Source organism: Chlorocebus sabaeus, chromosome 14 (genome assembly GCF_047675955.1).
Source record: "Chlorocebus sabaeus isolate Y175 chromosome 14, mChlSab1.0.hap1, whole genome shotgun sequence".
NCBI classification, from domain to species: Eukaryota; Metazoa; Chordata; class Mammalia; order Primates; family Cercopithecidae; genus Chlorocebus; species Chlorocebus sabaeus.
Genome location: NC_132917.1, coordinates 46,125,638 through 46,143,721, shown reverse-complemented (window position 1 = coordinate 46,143,721; position 18,084 = coordinate 46,125,638). Strand labels below are relative to the sequence as shown.

General features: G+C 47.2%; 1 protein-coding gene across 2 annotated transcripts in view; it reads right to left on the bottom strand.

Annotated features, from left to right (window-relative positions):
• The window catches only part of EPAS1 (endothelial PAS domain protein 1), an 89,843-nt gene that overhangs the window by 22,928 nt on the left and 48,831 nt on the right, over positions 1 to 18,084 (bottom strand). For both annotated transcript variants that reach the window (XM_007970745.3, XM_007970744.3), the window contains exons 2-6: positions 16,323 to 16,513; positions 7,009 to 7,160; positions 6,512 to 6,596; positions 2,607 to 2,725; positions 2,275 to 2,480 (exon numbers count right to left, since the gene is read on the bottom strand). In XM_007970745.3, the coding sequence (XP_007968936.1) occupies positions 2,275 to 2,480; positions 2,607 to 2,725; positions 6,512 to 6,596; positions 7,009 to 7,160; positions 16,323 to 16,513 (753 nt within the window). The remainder of the gene's footprint in view (positions 1 to 2,274; positions 2,481 to 2,606; positions 2,726 to 6,511; positions 6,597 to 7,008; positions 7,161 to 16,322; positions 16,514 to 18,084) is intronic.

Sequence of the window (18,084 nt, the reverse complement as noted above, 5' to 3'; positions counted from 1 at the left end):
TTAAACTGAAAAAAAAATCTCTTCTATTATCTAGGAATGCCAAGTTATTTTCTAGGACAGTAGGGTTTTCCCAGTGCTTATGGAGTCACGTTACGGATGTGCTTCACTCACCAGGGTGAAGCACGTATCTGACTTTCATCATCCACAGCACTATATATGCTCCCAGGCTATATGGCTAGGTCGGCTTGAGCCACTTCACCTCAAAGCCAGTGACACAGGAGCTATGCACTGGGATTGTCCATGTTATCTCACAAGACTACTGAGAGGGGTGCATGAAGCTGTGTCTTCTGCCCAGAATGTTCACTTGAATACAAAGACTGCATCTGATAAATAACTTTACCTATAACATGGATTCCTACAGTGCCTGTCACTAAAAGGGCGATCTTCTTGAACCACCATCATTATCACCACCACCACCACCACCACCACCACCAAGTACAATAAATGGTGACTGTGTCGAAGTTCCAGGACGAAAGGCTTCATACATGACATTTTCTCCCTATGAGGTTAGAGCATTTCTTTTTACTTATATAACTTCCCACTAGCTGCAAAAGCTGTGAGTCTTGGCCTTACTGTGGTCAGAATTGAAGGACAGGAATGACTCAAGGATACTTTTACAAAAGTTCTGAAATTGTGCCACAAGTGGTGGCCAACTCTAAGAAGGGGCGACCAACCAACACCAGGCCAGTCTGGAATCAGAGGAGAGAAACCCCATCCTGGAGAGGAGGGTCCCTCCCATGAAGAAACCAGATGCCCTTGGGATGTCCAGCTGATTAAGAGAAAAGTGGATAGGCCTGGGGGAGGCTGAGCAGGAGCTTTTTTCCTGGGGTTCCGTGGTTTCCTGCTGGCTAAGACAAGGCAAATTCTTGCTGATCTGGGGGTCAGATTCTTCCTCTTCCTGCCCCCCAGCCACTAACTGCCTTCAGAAGTGATTTCGGCTCCTTGAGTTTAGTGGAAGATTTTGCTTTGGAGGAGGCCAAGGACAGGAAGTAAGATATAAGCAATAACAAGAAGCCTCACACGTGTTGTGGTGTCTGGACTTCTCAAAGTGCTTGCACAGCCATTATCTCATTTTACAACAACCCCATGAAACAGGTTGAGAATGTGTTATCTCTATTTTGGAGAAGGGGAAACTGAGATCTCAGGGTTTCCTGAGGAGAAACCCTAGAAGATGAGAAAAGAGTGGCAAAGAGCTGCCACAGGAACTATCACCCTGGGACACATGGCGGCTCTAGATGCTGCAGAGAGCTGAGGTCGGGCGGGGAGATCTCTGCCAGGAAGGGCACATCCGGGGTGTGCTGCTCAGCAAGCCACAGTGGCACTTACTCAAGCCAGGCCTACCCTGGGCCCAGTCTTCTGCATTTCCTGCCCTCCCTGGGGCCAGCCACTGCTCCGGGCATCGGTTCTCCCCATCTTCCTCCTCCTACTTCCCATCATCAGGCTCCACAGTCCCAGAGGCAGGGCTGGTTAGGAGCTGTAGGGTGTCTAAATACTCCCTCCTATGACAACTCCAGCCTCTTCCCCACCTGCTTCAATCTTCTAAATGAGCTAAGAACCCGAGATGGCATGACTTGCATAAGCAGTCTTAGGCATTCTTTAAACAACTCTAATAAAGGTGATAATAAGAGCTAACACTGAACATTTATTACTAAATTTGAACCTAGGCCATCTAGACCTGAAGCCCATGCTCTTAATCACTACTGTGACTCCCAAGAGACACTGGGCCTGGCACTGGGGGTTTAGCGTCCAGCTTAGCTACCTTCATCTTAGCCTTCAAAATGGCTGAACAACAGCCGGAATGGAGTTGCATGCAGGAAGGAATAAGGCAGAGGGAAAGGCTCAGTCAGTAATGGAAGAGGGTCAGTCTCCAGGGCAGAAGCTGATGCTCCTTACTGGCCTCTAAAGCAGGAGTACAGATGGAAGTCTCTAGACTCTTCTCTTTCTCCTGGGTCAGAAGACTGCCTTGAGAATTTCCTCAGGAGCCTGATACATGTATGGAGAAATATGTTCACACCACAATGATGAGAAGAGTTGCATACCAGGAAAGCTCTGTAGATGGACCCTGTAACTCTGTCCATGGGAGACCACCAAATACAGTACCAGGAACCTCTGAGGGGCACTGATGCAATGAAACAGTGGCACAGGTCCATGAACATGGCACCCGGCAATACCACATCTATGTCTAGTTCCATACCTTTAATACAGGCACAACTCCCCCCCCCACACAGGTAAGACCCATCTCTGCCCACAGCATACACACTTATGGCCCCCTACCTGTCATCACAGTAGGTAAACTTCATGTCCATGCTGTGGCGGCTCAGGAAGGTCTTGCTGTCCAGGGGGATGTCCATGTGGGATGGATGCTGGATCGGTTCACACATGATGATGAGGCAGGACAGCAGGGGCTCCTTGTAGCCACACAGACTATTGTGAGGAGGGCAGTTGTTGTAGACTTTCACTTGGCCCGTGCAGTGCAAGACCTGAGATAGGCATGGAAGGGTCAGACAGGGGGCTGAGTGCTGGGGGTGGGGGTAGGGCCTTAGGCATCCCCCACACTGCCATCGCCCTACACCTGGGACTCCAACCCAGGCCTGATGTTGCCCTACCTTCCAGGTGGCTGACTTGAGGTTGACAGTACGGCCTCTGTTGGTGACCGTGCACTTCATCCTCATGAAGAAGTCCCGCTCTGTGGACATGTCTTTGCTTTTTTTCCCAAAACCAGAGCCTGAATGTGGAAGGATGGGAAGAACCAGCTGAAGTTAGTTTTGTATGGATATTCATGAGAGGGGCCCAGCTGCAGTTTTTCTTGGCAGCCTATTGTTTGTATTTTCCAAATATCTGCTCTCTTAGCACCTGTAGTCTGCCATCAACACTGAGCTCCATCATGGCCTGTGGACTAATGGTTCCCACTCTCCAGCTTATCTCCTCCACTGGAGCATTAACTCCCACAAGGTAGGAGCTGCTGCATCATTTGATTTCCCATTGCTTCTGGAACATGGTCAGTGGTGCCTTCAGAGCAGCGAGACAACGAGTGCCTATCAGCCACTAACTCAGCAACCCTTTTCTGGGGCAAGGACCAGGTCTCCGCAGAAATTCCAAGGGACAATCTAGGTGAGGCCACAGTTACTCCAAGGGTATAAGCCTCACAGGTTAGAAATGTCTCTCAGACACTCCCGTCTTTCCTTTATATAACCTGTCTCTCAGGAGGAATTTAACCCCTCCTGTACCCCATTTGCAAAATGCAATAGCTGTGTTCAGGATACCATGCCATTAGCTTTCTCCCTGAAGTGACATATGTATCAAGGCTCTAGAGAGACCTCTGGTACGAATCTCCTTACGGTGGATTTGGTGAGCAAGTCCACTTTACGGATTAACTCAACCTGGATCATATCCTCTCTTTCAGCAAGAATTAAATAAATCATCAAGACCAGCAATATAGCTTCCTTCCTTATAGCTGCCAAACAGCCTACCCATTCAGAACCATTTTCCACTTTTTGTAAAACAAAGTAATGAATAGAGTGCCAGCTGAATCCCACTTGTCTGTGTCCAAATCCTGCCTACACCACCATCTCTGGTTCCTACTTTCAAAGATATAATCCTGCCCCTACCCAGCATCATAGAACAATCTGGAGCCTTGTTTCAAATAGTCACACTCCTTCCTCCAGGAACAGTCACCAGCCCCTGCACTTAAACTTCCAGAGGCCCTTGACTTAACTGACATATTCCTGAAGAGTTATGTGTCAAAGGAATTGTGGCACCCTTGAACAAAACTTCAACACCCTTAGGGGACCCCACTCAGTAAGAGACTGAATAGTGAATTTTTTTTAAAAAAGGAGAGAACATTCCTTCATCATGATTATAAAACCATTTCTCCCACACCAAATTATGATTCTTCCCATTTTAATTTTCAGAGGTGGGGTTAGCATACAATGAGATATACCTGTATCTTGGGATCTGGCCCCACCACCAGGACCAGACCAGTTGTTGGGTATGAGGGGGCTGGAGGGATTCATTTGTGGCTGTTGCTTGGGTATTACTGAGGCCTTTTAACTTGCTAACCTCTAGATTCTCCCCATGTTGACACTGGATCTTTCTTTTTTTTGAAACGGAGTCTCGCTCTGTTGCCAGGCTGGAGTTCAGTGGCATGATCTTGGCTCACTGCAACCTCTGCCTCCTGGGTTCAAGTGATTCTCCTGCCTCCAACTCCCAAGTAGCTGGGATTACAGGCGTGCGCCACCACACCTAGCTAATTTTTCTATTTTTAGTAGAGACAGGGTTTCACCATGTTGGCCAGGATGGTCTCGATCTCTTGATCTCGTGATCCACCCACCTCAGCCTCCCAAAGGCCTGGGATTACAGGCGTGAGCCACGGTGCCCGGCCTTGATCATTCTTTCTAAACACTGCTCCACACAGATCACTCCACCCCTGCACAAAAACCTTCAGTAGTTCCCCATTGTCTGTGGAATAAAGTTCAAGGCCCTCCACCTGGCCTTCAAAGCCTTCCGCAATCTGCCTCATGGCTTTGTTTTCCTCTAGGAACTCACACTAACCCTTTAGGTCTAGATCATGAGTCCACCCACAGGCTAGCACCTTCAGTGAAGACTTGCTGATTCATGAGTTTGATCCCAAGTCCTCAATATGCAGATCAAGAGATCTAAAGTTCTACTCAGATAATTAGAGGTCACTTGGCTGTGAATCATGGCACTTGAGAACTGAAAGGTCGTCGCCTTTGCCTCGTCCAATACCAGCAATTTGAAAAGACAGACTCTGAGGAACAGAGACGTAGGGTACTTGCTTCTGGTCACAGACTCAAACTCAGACTATGGTCAGTGGTTGAACTGAGACTTAAGAACCCAAAGGCCCAAGGGTTTCTGGAGTAGAGAAGAAATCAATCTTTGGTTTTCTCAGGCTTTAAGCACCTACCCATTCAGAATATGAATCTCTTTCTAGAGAAATTTAGAAAGTCTGGTAGCTCTTTCCCCATAGAACCAGACAAGACATTGAGCAGCCCATGGGGTGTTCTCTGCCAGTGTACTCTAGGACCCAGGTGGCCTAAGGCCTGCAGAGGAGCTGGGTGAGGGAGCTGTGGCAGTGGTAGAAGAGGAGGTGGTTGTAATTATGTACTTTGCAGGCTCAGTCTGTAACAGGGTGGAGGTGAGCCAATGAAGTATCTGCTTTTGCAGCATGTGTGGTAATAAGAGCCAAACCTTGTAGGCTTACCCTCACTGCCTCTGTTATTCAGGTTGGACAAGCATAAGCCCCATGGCAGTGACAGGTGATATTATTAAAGAGGACATCTAGACATGCACAGAATCTGCCCAGTCCAGTGACAGAATCTCAGGTTTGGAAGGGACCTGGACAGTCATTAAGCCCCACTTCTGCCCAAAGCTTCAGTCCTCTTAACAATGTCCCTATTCATGCCTTTGTTGAATGGCCACAGTTACAAGAGAGGAAGCTCCACTGCCATTGCAACGTGCTTTCTGCCTGTGTGGGTCCTCTCATCCACTGGCACCTGCTGGGTATCCCCATGGGTAAGGTCCTGTACGCTAGATCTTTTTAAATCTCTTCTCCGTCAAAACCTACTTGACCTATGTCTCATCAGGGTACCATTTCCTGTGGTAGCTCATCTCCAAAAGTAGCTCCAACAAGCCATGCCTTTTGACACTCACGGCTTTGTGTAGTTTCCTCCCACAATCAGCCAGGGCTGTCCTGTAACATGCTTTAACCAACAACATGGGGCAGAAGTGATGCTCTGCCAATTTGAGGACAAAGCCTTGGGAAGGCCTGGCAACTTCCACTTTAGTGCTTCTGGGAGCCCTGAGCTGCCACATGTCTGGCTACCCTAGAGACACCATATGGAGAGGGAGAGTCTCTGAGACTCCATGGAGTGAGAGAACAGTCCCATTGTCCCAGCATGCCAGCTGAATCCAGGGTTCCAGCCACCTGCCACAAGGTCCCAGACGTGTGTGAGCTATCCTGATCACCCCAGCCTAGTCTGGCCCCCAGATGACTGCAGCCCAGCTGACATCACATGGAGTACAAGGCCCACCCACTGAACCCACAGAACGCTGGGAGATAATCATCAAAGCCCTATGTTTTAGGTGGTTTGTTCCACAGCAATAGATAACTACAGTAGTTCCTATGAGCACTTTGGCACAGACTGGTTTCTCACTGGTTTGGGTGGTGTCATTTGGCAGAGGTGCTTGACTCTTGGGTGATGAAACCTCCTAGAGACAGTGCCCTAACCCAAAGGAGTCCCCTAGTAGTGGGATACCAGGCACCATGCGGGGCCAGCAGGAGATACTTCTGAGTACCGGGTCCTCTCAATGCCCCAATCTCATCTCACAGGCTACACACTTAAACGGAGGGCCAGCCTAGCTAAATTTTTTAAGGACATCCATTTTTCCCGCATCACAAGGCCATGAGCTATCTCCCTTATACTTGTAGACTAAGGGGAGGCAGATTCCCACCCAGTGGGGGCAAGAAGGAAATAAACACAATTAAGGATACCATTTTTGAGACTCAGGTTCTCACGAATCTCCTCGTGGTCGCAGGGATGAGTGAAGTCAAAGATACTATGTCCTGTTAGCTCCACCTGTTTCAAAAACAAGGTTAGGCATCATTATTCCTAACAGTGAAGTAAAAGACTCCAAGAGGAAGCTGAGCCACCTTCCAGATTTGGAGGCAGGGAGGAGATTGAATTGGGTTTTCTCATAATCCCAGTCCAGTGTCAGGTCCACAGACAGAAAGATGTAATGGGGGATTACTGATGACAGAGTCTGTTAATGAGTCAGTAGAGAGCTGTCTGCCAGGATGGACATAAGCAAAGCCAAACCCAATGCTTGGGGGTGGGACTGTGGCCTGAGGCATGTGGCCTGAGGTCAGCGAGGGTCACAGTGGCCATTTACAGGGAAAGGTCAAGTGGGATTGTGGCTAGCACCTTCTACTCATTTCTACCCCCAAATGGAAACATTTCTTCTTTTGAAAGAGCTAGAGGAGGGTGTCACCTGTGTAAGTCCCATGAACTTGCTGATGTTTTCTGACAGAAAAATCATGTCGCCATCTTGGGTCACCACGGCAATGAAACCCTCCAAGGCTTTCAGGTACAAGTTGTCCATCTGCTGGTCAGCTTCAGCTTCAGGCTCATTTTCAGAGCAAACTGGAAAGAGAGGGGGGTGGGACAGTTACATGAATGTGGAGTGAAAACAGATGTGACTGGCACAGATGGGCATTTGCCAGGGATGGCGCAAAGGCATCGGGTGGACTTTTCTGGAAACGCGCACTGCCGACCATCTGAATGTCTGCCCCAGCCCGGCAGCAGGCACGGGATGAACACCACTGCACAGAGGACACCCTGACAGGGGCTGTGAGGACAGTGTGCTTGTTGTGACAACAGTACTTCTGGCACTAGTAACGGGAGCAGTAGGAGCTGCTGTGTGAGTGGTTCGGGGTGGAAGTTTTCCCAGGCTGCCCCCAGCAACCACCTGTACAGCCTGTAGACTCGGCTCTTGTCCCAGACCAAAAACACCTCTTGGGCCCCAGGTCTTTGGTTGTTATACACAGACCACTGACTTCATTTCAGCCCTTTTCTCCTAGTTCATTATTTATCTCCAAAGACATTTACTTATGAAAATTTGTATTTATCCAGTGCAAACATCAAAGTATGCCTGAATATAACGGTACTCATAGTAGCAGGAACAAATTTTAGCTGCTAATATATACTGCAATCACAACATGAAAGGTACTGCACTAAGCATGCTATGTAATCTTCACAGTGACCTACTAGAGGTAGATACTATTCTTAATCTCATTTTACAGATGAAGTGTAGAGATGTTAAGCCATTTGTCCAAAGGTATAAAGATTGCAAAGTTAGCAAGCTTTGACAGCTGAATCCAGAAGCCACACTCAACCATTCATACGCTTTGGAGTTAAACACAGGTTCTCTTCCTAGATCACCCTCCTATTAGGCTATGACTCTGAATAAGTAACAACCTCTCTGGATATCACTTTCCTCATCAGCTAAATGGGAATAACAATTCCCACCTCTGAATTGTAAGGATTAGATAAGTATGTAAAGTGCCTAAAACTATAGCAACAGTAAATTCTTTCTTCTTTCTGTTCCAAGACATGCACTACCCTCAAATTGCTCAGATCCCGGGTGAGGAATATATAGCACTCAGAGATGCAAAGCTAAGTAAAAGTTCAAGGATGTCATAGCTGGGCTTTCAAGGAAAAATGTAGATGGGACGAGCTCTAAGGGTCAGAGGACAAGGGGGTCACTTTGGGGTGATCACAGACAACTAACTGTTCCAAAGAAGATTTGCAGAGACTTAGAAAAACAGATTTCACTCTGTGGAATGAAAGAAGGGCCTTCTGAACCAGATGGGATTGTGTGAGCACTGGAAAACACCTGGAGCAAGCTCCCTCCTAGACTGAAGAGAGGCCCATCTGGCTCAAGAGGAGAATCCATCTCCCAGTCTCAGAGACTGGGCTGGTGAGACAGGCCCAGTGTCCTGGAGGGGACTCACGTGTCAAGCAAATGTGGTCAGAGGAGTGCATCTCAAAGCACTGCTTTGGGGAGATTAGTCTGGCAATGGCATACAGAATGGTTTGGAGAGAGTGAAGCCCAGAGGTGCAGAACACAGTGAGCAGGCACCTGCATTCTCAGCAGGCTGTACAGGTGGTTGCTGGGTGCAGCCTGGGAAAACTTCCACCCCGAACCACCCACACTTTGAGTATCCTGGCCTGTCTAGTATACCTCTGCTATCTGAAAAATACAGACTCGGCTCTTGTCCCAGACCAAAAAAACCTCGTAGGCCCCAGGTCTCTGGTTGTTATACACAGACCACAGACTTTATTTCAGCCCTCTTCTCCTAGTTCATTATTTAACTCCAAAGACATTTACTTATGAAAATTTGTATTTATTCAGTGCAAACATCAATCAAAGTATGCCTCACTTGATTTACAGAACGAGGGGATTAGAGAATAATTTGTCACTTGCAAATATTAATATTCACTTAACTAAAAGGAGTCTTTCAAATGGAGACTATTCTAAGGAGTGTAAAATGCAATTCAATGTATGGGCCACTTGGCCAGGGACACATCAATGCTGTGAAATGTTCAAGGGCCTTTCTGCAAGGGCACTTTTTCCTCGAGCCTCTAAATTTAAGCTTTGGGTTACCTGCCATTATTCCTCAAGAAGAACAAATCCAAATTACAAGATCTTCCTACCAAGAGGCTTCAGTGGAGGCACAGGGGACCAGCTATCTTTCAGGACACAGGATGAGAGAACACGCCAGAGTCACAGATGCCTTCTGCACAGCATCACAGTGGGTCCCATCCAGGGATGGGCAAGCCTTCAGAGCCAATTGTTGGGCTGTACAGAGTAAGGCCCCAGTGGCTTTCCCTCTGTTTTGCTAAAATGATGAAACAAAATAAGGGAAATTCTTTCCTCTCCACACCCTGTTTCAAGTGGCTAGCCTGGAGAAGAGAGAACCACAGGTCATGGGAATGGCCTTATACCATACATATACGCACACCTGATCCCTGCTTGGGGTTTCTGCTGATACACCTGTCCTTTGCCAGCTGACCAGCCCGCTGAAGTGATGATGAACCAATGTCCCAGGTGTGGGTGATGCCACTGTGAATGTTAGCTTTCCCAGCTAAAATCTTCTTTTGAATGGGGGCTTTAGAGGAGAAAATGACTTAACTCAGGGCTTTCAAATTTGAGTATGCATCAGAATCATCTATAGGCCAGGCTAAAAGAAAAATGTCTGGGACCAGGACTGCTACATAATTTGCGTGGCCCAGTGCAAAATAAAAATGTGAGACCTCTCAATGGAAAAATTAAAGCAAGCCTGAGAACCTTCTCAGTGTGGCGCCCTCTAAGACCACCTGTGCTGCATGCCCATGAAGCTGGCCCTGGATGGGCCCCTGCTGGGTTCCTGGTTCAGTAGGTCTTTAGTGGGAACTGAAAATCTGTTTGTTCTAAAAAGCTCACAGGTGATGCTGACCCTGCTACTCATAGGACCATATGCTGAGAGCTACTACCTCAACTCAAAGGTCCTATGAGTGACCTTATTTAGCCTGTGTTGGCAGGTGGTGACTTATTTTGGAGATGAGTGAGGAGAGGTTTTCAGCGCCACTTCAATCACACCAGATAGGTGACCACCTTCTATAGAGACACAGAGGCCAACCCTGTGGTTTCTAGCCAACTGAGAAGATATTTTCTCTTCAATTTCTTTGATCTCAGTGGTAACGCTGACTTCAAAATCTGGAGTAATCCCAAGACAACCCTATTTGGGTTAACTAGTCCCAGAGGAAATAGTCCTGCTTAAAACTTCCTGTTTTTAACAGTTCCAACACAGCCAAACTGGTTTCCACCCATGCCCAGTGCATTTACTTCCAGGAGGTGGCGAAATTGGCTACAGCACCTTCGGGTCAGCTGGCCTCTGGGAGGGAGAAGGGCAATCTAGGGCCACGAAGGGAAACAGAATGTCTTGGGACTAAGGTCACAATGGCTGGAGGAGCAGGAAGCCACCAGGTTGGCCCCAGGAACCCTGCAACGGCAGGGCTGGGGCAGGGTCTCTTCCCTCTATGGAACTATTTGCCCTCACAGCACCTGCTTATTCTCCTGGGAGCTTCTGAAGGAACCTGGCCAGGTCACTCCCAGCTTGCAGCTGAGAATGAAAGCTGTGGAGCCAGGAGGTAGACCCTCACCCTGGAGGCATCTCAAAGCATTGCTTTGGGGAGATTAGTCACCCTGGAGGCTCATGTCACAAATCGGCTGAAGACCCCTCTGCCCCTTCCCCTGTGAACATTGTGTCTTCCCTGATGTACCATTAATATCCTACTCAGTGTTAGGGACATGGAAAAATGGACTCATTCCCTACACCGTTATGAAGTTTCTACTGTGTTCATGTCTGCTTTATGCTAGGCACAAGGTAATCTGTCCGCAAGTGTCACTTACTGTGTGCTCAGTCCTGTCCTAAGAAGAATCAGGGATACTGAAAGGTGTAAGAGCAATCCCCTCGGAATTGACAGACGGGTGGGGAAGACAGAGATAAACTGCTGTAAGGTGATGCAACAATCCAGCATCAACTCTTGGTCAGAACCAAGTGAGGAGCCCAGAGTAGGTGCTCAATAAGCCACCAACTTGGTCTGTAAATCATTCTGGGCTCTAGATCTCAGTTACTTGCTTCCGAGGACCCTGCAGGGTTTCACCCCAAAGATGAGAGATGGGTCATTAAAACCAGAGGTGCTCTGCTGAGACGGCGCATGCCCATCCTGGGGAGCATAACAAGATTCTTTAATGCTAAAAATAGCCCCAGTAAACAGGCTTTGATGACTCCCCACAGCCAGGATATGCGCGGGCTGAGGTTTTGGAGCACTTTTTCCGGAGCATCGCTCATTTCCTTCAAGCAGCACCGCCCATGTGGGGTGGGACTTCCTGGGCAGCAGGGGCTGTGCATTGGGAGAGAGCAGGCAGAGTGGCAGAGCAGAGCCTCCTGAGTGGTCTCAGAGACCAGGCTGCCCCACGGTGCTGCTGGTCAGAATACTGGCTGCAATTTTATTCGACCAAGGTCACTTTACCTCTTGTTTCCTACTCCGAGAAGTTCCAGGACTGCTCTGACTGTTCTTAAAGCCATTATGATGGGGTCTTCCTGGTTCAGACGTGCTTGGCAGTCACCACTTTGTGACCACCACAGGGGCCTTCCTTCTAAGGCTCTGCCTAAACCGATTCCTCCCCTCCACCTGACCCACGGCCTGACCCCCAATCCCCGCCCTCCCGGATGTGCAGACTGCAAGAGCAATGCCAGTCAAACTACAGGGAAATCATTCTGGGATTGCTTACTGGATCCTTAGCCACACCTTTAAATGCCACCATTAGCAGGCCTGGGCTTCTCTGATGCCTTTGACAGAAGGCACTGTGTCCTTCCTGATCTTCCTGGGCTCCCTGGAAGTCCTGAAAGTCCACTAGGAGAGATTCATGCCTTTGTTCTTTGCATATATATCTTACTATCCTATCTTGCCTCTCTGCATTACCCTCCCCATAAGATGTAGTACAGGACTGGGTTCGGCAAACATCTATTGACTGAGCAGACTTTTTAGTTTAAGTTAAAGGAATGATCTGAACAAAGTCAGTATCTCTAGAAGAGATTGTATATTAGCTGTTCTCACCCATTAACATCCTCACATGAATCAGCTTATTGAGCTCTTTCCAAACAGAACAGAAAAAGGCCTTCATTTGGAGTAGGTGGGACAAAGGGGCGGAGGTAGGGGTGAAAGCCTGGGAACAGAAGTCTGAAAGTGGGATATGAGAGGGTACCAGAACATGTATCTGCCTGCACAGTTCTTTCTTTGTCCCACTTTTCCTGCATGGGAAGGTCATATCAAGCCTTAAAAACTTTAAAATCACATTTTAGTATCTTTCCCTTAGTAGTCTACAGATCAGGAAAACAACCTCTTGTTATAACTGATGTCTTTGCTAAGGAAATGATGAATCCATAATGCAACTGACACTTCTCTTTAGAAACCTTGCTTCATGCTGATCTCCAGCTCCATGGAAAATGAATTTGACTTCATCATGCATGAGTTTGGGCAAGCCCAAAATTTAATTTTACAATGAAAAGCAAATTTTGTATATTCACTGCGGTTTAATGCCCTCAGAATGCAGAGTTGACCCTGATTCGCTCATGGTTTGTGGGGCTCATCTTGAAAGAGGATTTAAGACAATCAAGTGGCATTTCCACCGATGTTCCTGTAAGAGTGTGTTCTGTCCTCAGCCCAGCGTGGAAGCTAATATCATAAAGCTATTGTTTCAGTTTGCTTCCTGTGATATGAATCTCAATCGGCAGCCCAGACCCACAGCCTGAATTTCTCAACGTTGAGGTTTCCTCTCCAACATTCCCACACAGAACAGCCTACTGTGAAAATCAAAGGGAAACATGTTACTAAGTAAAGAGAAACTTTTCTAAAGAAAAACCTGGTATTTTTTAGCCTTTTGAACTTTGAGGTATGCAACCAGCTATTTCCTATTATAAAGTGAGCCAAAATTGGTACTCACCTTTGTTAGAAATGCTTAAATAATGAATGTGTGGGTTGTTTTGCCTTGGAAAAGCTTGACAACTCTGCATTTTGATAGAAATTGCTAGAAGGTAGGTTAGAGGATAGTAAGAATTTACATTGGGTTTTCTTTTACATCATTTCTCCAGAAGCCTATATTTAATATAAATCAATATATTTGTTTATAATAATTTTTATTTCTAAGCTGTAACTTATTGAGACCTTAATATGTGGCAGGCTAGAGGATAAGGCCTTTTATATCTATTATCTCAATCCTCAAATAACATTGCAGGGTAAACACCATTATTCCCTTTGTGCAGATGAGGAAACTAAAGCTCAAAGAGAAATTTTTACAACATTGCAGAGAAAGAAAGCAGCCAAACTAAGATTCCAGTGCAGGTCTATCTGCCCACAAATCCTGAACTCTTCTTCATGATGCTACATGTGTTGGAAAAGCAAAATACGATTTAGAAAGAAAAAGATCTTGTCTCACAATTTCTGAAAGTAATTCAACAATCAGTCTAGAGAATGTGTAGCAGAAGTCTAAGAGAGAAGTCAGAGAAAAGCGGGTGCTGAGAAACCATCTCCTCCTCCCTGGGCTGTGCTCGTTCGGTGAGAACTTCTTCAAGGACAGCAGGACCACATGGCCAAAAGTAGAAACTTTTTATCCCTTTCCTTCATTTCTTTCCTTGGGACAGAGAGGACCAGAGCTGACAGGCTAAGGGCTCTAGCTGGTATAGGGCCAAGCCCAGCCAGAGGGCAGGCAAGTTTGTGTCCACAACTTTCAACAGGCTCCTGAGATGGGACAGATAAGGGATGTCCCAGTGTGGCCACTCTGGTCCTATCTCTGTGGGTGTGTTTAGCACACAGGGGTTCTCATCAGCACACGAGGGCTCACACCAGCACACACACGGGTAGATGTGCTCAGAGAGCCCAGCCTAACTCCTGGCCTTCTTCCAGGCCAACCTTTGAACCACTGAGACAGACAGCCAGGCCCAGGAGGGCAATAATGGAAAATGAACCCCTGCACTAGGGGGAAGAACAGGAATAATTCTCTGAATGTGTGAGGACCTCCTCCCCATCACACTGGCCCCTAGCTGCCTCTGTTGACCTTCGTTCCCCTACCTTCTCCCTTCCCCCAAACCCCACACCCCACACCCCAGCCCTTGTCAACATCTTTGTCAACATCTTAGCCTGACCAGGTTTACAAAGTGCTCTTGCCGTCCCAAGTCTGTTTTCCCATGGACCAAAATTCAAAAGGACTTGAATTCCAGGTGCAGGTTCACCATGTGCTAAATGTGTGACTTTGAGCAATATTAACCTGTCTGTCCTTCACTTATCTGTGTAACAAGGAGAAACACTCAACGAGTCCAAATTTAGTCAGAGGCATTCTACAATTAATATACAGGTTGACTGTCCCTAATCTGAAAATCTGAAATCTGAAATGCTCCAAAATCCAACACAATATTCAAAGGAAATGCTCACTGGAGCATTTCAAATTTCAGATTTTCAGGTTAGGGATGCTCAACTGATAAATACAATGCAAATACTCCAAAATCTGAAAACATTAAAAAATCAAAAATACTTCTGGTCCCAAGCATTTTGGATAAGGAATACTCAACCTGTATTACCCCTTCTGGGGCTTTGTGTTGGTGGAGGAATTGGAGTGGTGATGAAGGAAGCAATGATTAATCCAAAGGAATTAATGTCTAAGAGCAGAATCTCAAGTACCACAACAGGAAAGCAGGAGAGAGGGGTCTCATTGTGGGGAAGGGGCCTTCATCCAGTCATGAAATCCTCCCACTGTCTACTCTTTATATGTAAAGATGACTGCAACATTAGCTGACTTTGCCCTCAGTTATCCAGGAAGACAAGCCTTTTTAAAGGGATGGGGTGCACAAATGCCCTGTAATGGAGTCTCCCGGCCTTTCTTATATCCAGCAATCCAACCCTTGCCAGGGCTCAGCCCACTGTTCTCTCTCTGCAGCATCTAGGACCATGTATCTGCCATTGTCTTGCATTGTTCTTTGAAAGTATTTATAGACCCTATCTTCCCCCTTGGCTCTCCTGCTCTTGTCTGCACATTTCGCCTCTTTAGCCCTAGCCCTCCAACCCCAGGCCCACTGAACTGTCGTCCTATTTTCTGAAAGTCTGCCTCCCATATCCTTCCTGTACTCCAGGGACTAGAATAGTACATTCTGGTCTGGCCTCCCAGCCTCACACTGGATTCCCTCTTTCCCAGAATAGCCACTTCATAACAGGATGGTGGAATCCACCGTCTCCAAGGCACCAGGCTTACTCCGGAAAACTGAAAAACCACCACCAAAGAACCCTCCCTCCCTGAGTGCCTCCCTCACGCTCACCGGTCAGACACTGTCCCCACCTGTGGCACCAGACCAGGCGGGGAGGAGCACAACACGCTGCCCAGCATCCTGACAGAACTGACACCCCTGATGAGAATGTCACATAGGATCTGAAACCAGAAGACTTCTCAGGACACCTGTTTCTGGTCAGGACACATAGGAAATGGTTTCCTGAAGAATGTAACTGAGAAAAAGCAAATGCTGTGTGAACTTTGGAGTTGCAGAGGTACCAGGGACGGGAGAACCAGTTGTTTTCTGGGGAGGGGTGATGCTCTCAGCTGTCAGCTGTCAAGGACTCCCCAGTGTGAGTGAGCTCAGCCAGGCCAGGTGATTTACAGACATCATTTCAGTCCATTCTCACCAACAGCCTGGGCAAGAAGTATGTTTAACGCCATTTTATAGATGAGGAAACCAATGTTCAGAGTGACTACATGATTTGCTTGGCCTAACTGGCTTCTCAGAGGGAAAAGATCATCTGGGCATACCTCCTTGCTGTTCTAGGGAAGGCACTGGAAGTTAAGGATGAGAAGGCGTCCTACAGACTCAATCTAGTGTGGAGGATGGGTCTTATGGGCCAGATGGCAACAAACTGAGAAGTCAGCAAAAGCTGCCCTTGGTTCTCCCAGCCCGTGTTCTCCCCAGTCCCTGGGTGCCCGTGTTCTTCCCTGGTCCTGTCCCTGCCCTCCTCTCACGGCTGGATTCACAGTGAAGGTCACTGCTGGAAGAGAGATGTTTAACACGAAGGAATAAAGCACTCATGATGGTGATTCTGTGGGTGAAAGTTCTGTAGTGGGAAGACTTTCCCGCTCTGGCAGCAGAAGGGCCCCCTGCATATAGGAACATGCTGGTAAGGCTGGCATCTGCCCAGCCTAGGGGAGCCTGCTGGCCTTACCTGAGGAGAGGAGCTTGTGTGTTCGCAGGAAGCTGATCGCCAGTCGCATGATGGAGGCCTTGTCCAGATGGGAGCTCACGCTGTGGGGCAGAGGCAGCTCATGGGCCAGCTCGTAGAACACCTCCGTCTCCTTGCTCCGCCGGCACCGTGCGGCATCCCGGGACTTCTCCTTCCTCCTCTCCGAGCTACTCCTAAGTGGAGAAGAAGGGGTTAGTCCCGGTAAGGTTACTGTCAGCCTATCATACCTCTGGCCAGGATACCCCCACGGCCCCAACCCACAGCGCAGCCACACTCCCCCACTGGACTGATCTGGGCTCACACCAGTCATCTGAGCCACACACAAGCTGCTTTGTATTATTAGCTCTGCTTTTGTGTGTGTTGGTGTCTTTGCAACCAACGTCCTCCTCTTGCATGCCCTGTGAAGGCCAGAACAGGGCTTCACATGGGTGGAGTCTGGGCAAAGACTTGCTGAATAAATTAACTGTCAATGCCTGGGACCTGGCCCTGGATTATCTGGGGATAGGGGTGAATGTCCAGGGATGGAAAGAGAAGGGTAAGGAAGCTATGATCAGTGGCTCAGATGGCTTTGTCAGGGGCTCTGGAGAACAAGATAAAAAACTGCTTTAAGGTTATTTTTCTGCATAAGACACATTCAGAAAAAATTAAGAGTAGTACTGAACCCTAGATCCCGCTTCATATCAGAGAGTGATTTCCACAGTAAAAACTGAAAATACCATTACAGCCCAAGAACAGTTAGCCAGACACCCAACAGTCTAGAGTACCAACGTGCAGTCTGTCAAGGATTAAAAAGGAGTGGGCACAAACATTTGCTAAGCACTGCCAGCATAGGTTGCCAGGCTGTCTCAGCCGCATTCTCCTCTTTGCTGCAGGGTGGAAGGAAAGATGACACGCACTGAAGCTTGCCTCTTTTCAGGAAGTCCTAAAGAAATCCTGGACTTTCTTATAAAGTCCATGGCAAGTTCTAACACAGGCAAATTTAAAAGCCAGAATGTTTAGATTGGAGTTCTAACTTCTCTGCTCGTTAGCTCTGTAAATAAATAATTTAAATTGCTTAGCCTCAGTCTCCTCATCTGTAAAATGACAACAATAGTGCTTACCCTACAGAGTTAATTGTGAGGACTACATGTGATAATTTATATAAAATCTTTAGCACTAAGCCTGTTCCACCAACTGTAAGCAATCGATATTAGCTAATACTAATTAAAAAGATGGCCATGAAAAGGCAATCATGAGAGTTAAAAAGTTACAAAACAGTACAGGACAATTCTATTTTCATAGAAATGTATTATACATAATACTTCTATAACTTATATAGGAGAAAGGCTAGATGTATAATAACTACTATTGTAGGTATCACAGAAATAGTTCTTACAAGTACTTTTTTTTTCATTATTATACTTTAAGTTCTAGGGTACATGGGCACAATGTGCAGGTTTGTTACATATGTATACATGTGCCATGTTGGTGTGCTGTACCCATTAACTCGTCATTTACATTAGGTATATCTCCTAATGCTATCCCTCCCCCCTCCCCACAATAGGACCCGGTGTGTGATGTTCATCTTGGCTTATTTAAACTCACACAACTGCCCTTGGAAGTAGGCATTATTATTATTATACCTAATTTACATATGAGGAAACTGCCCCATAGAGGCCAAGTAATTCACCTGTGGCCTCCAGCAGGTAAATGGGGAAGTTGGGCTTTGCACTGGGCAGGTGGGCCCCAGAATCATGGCACTTAA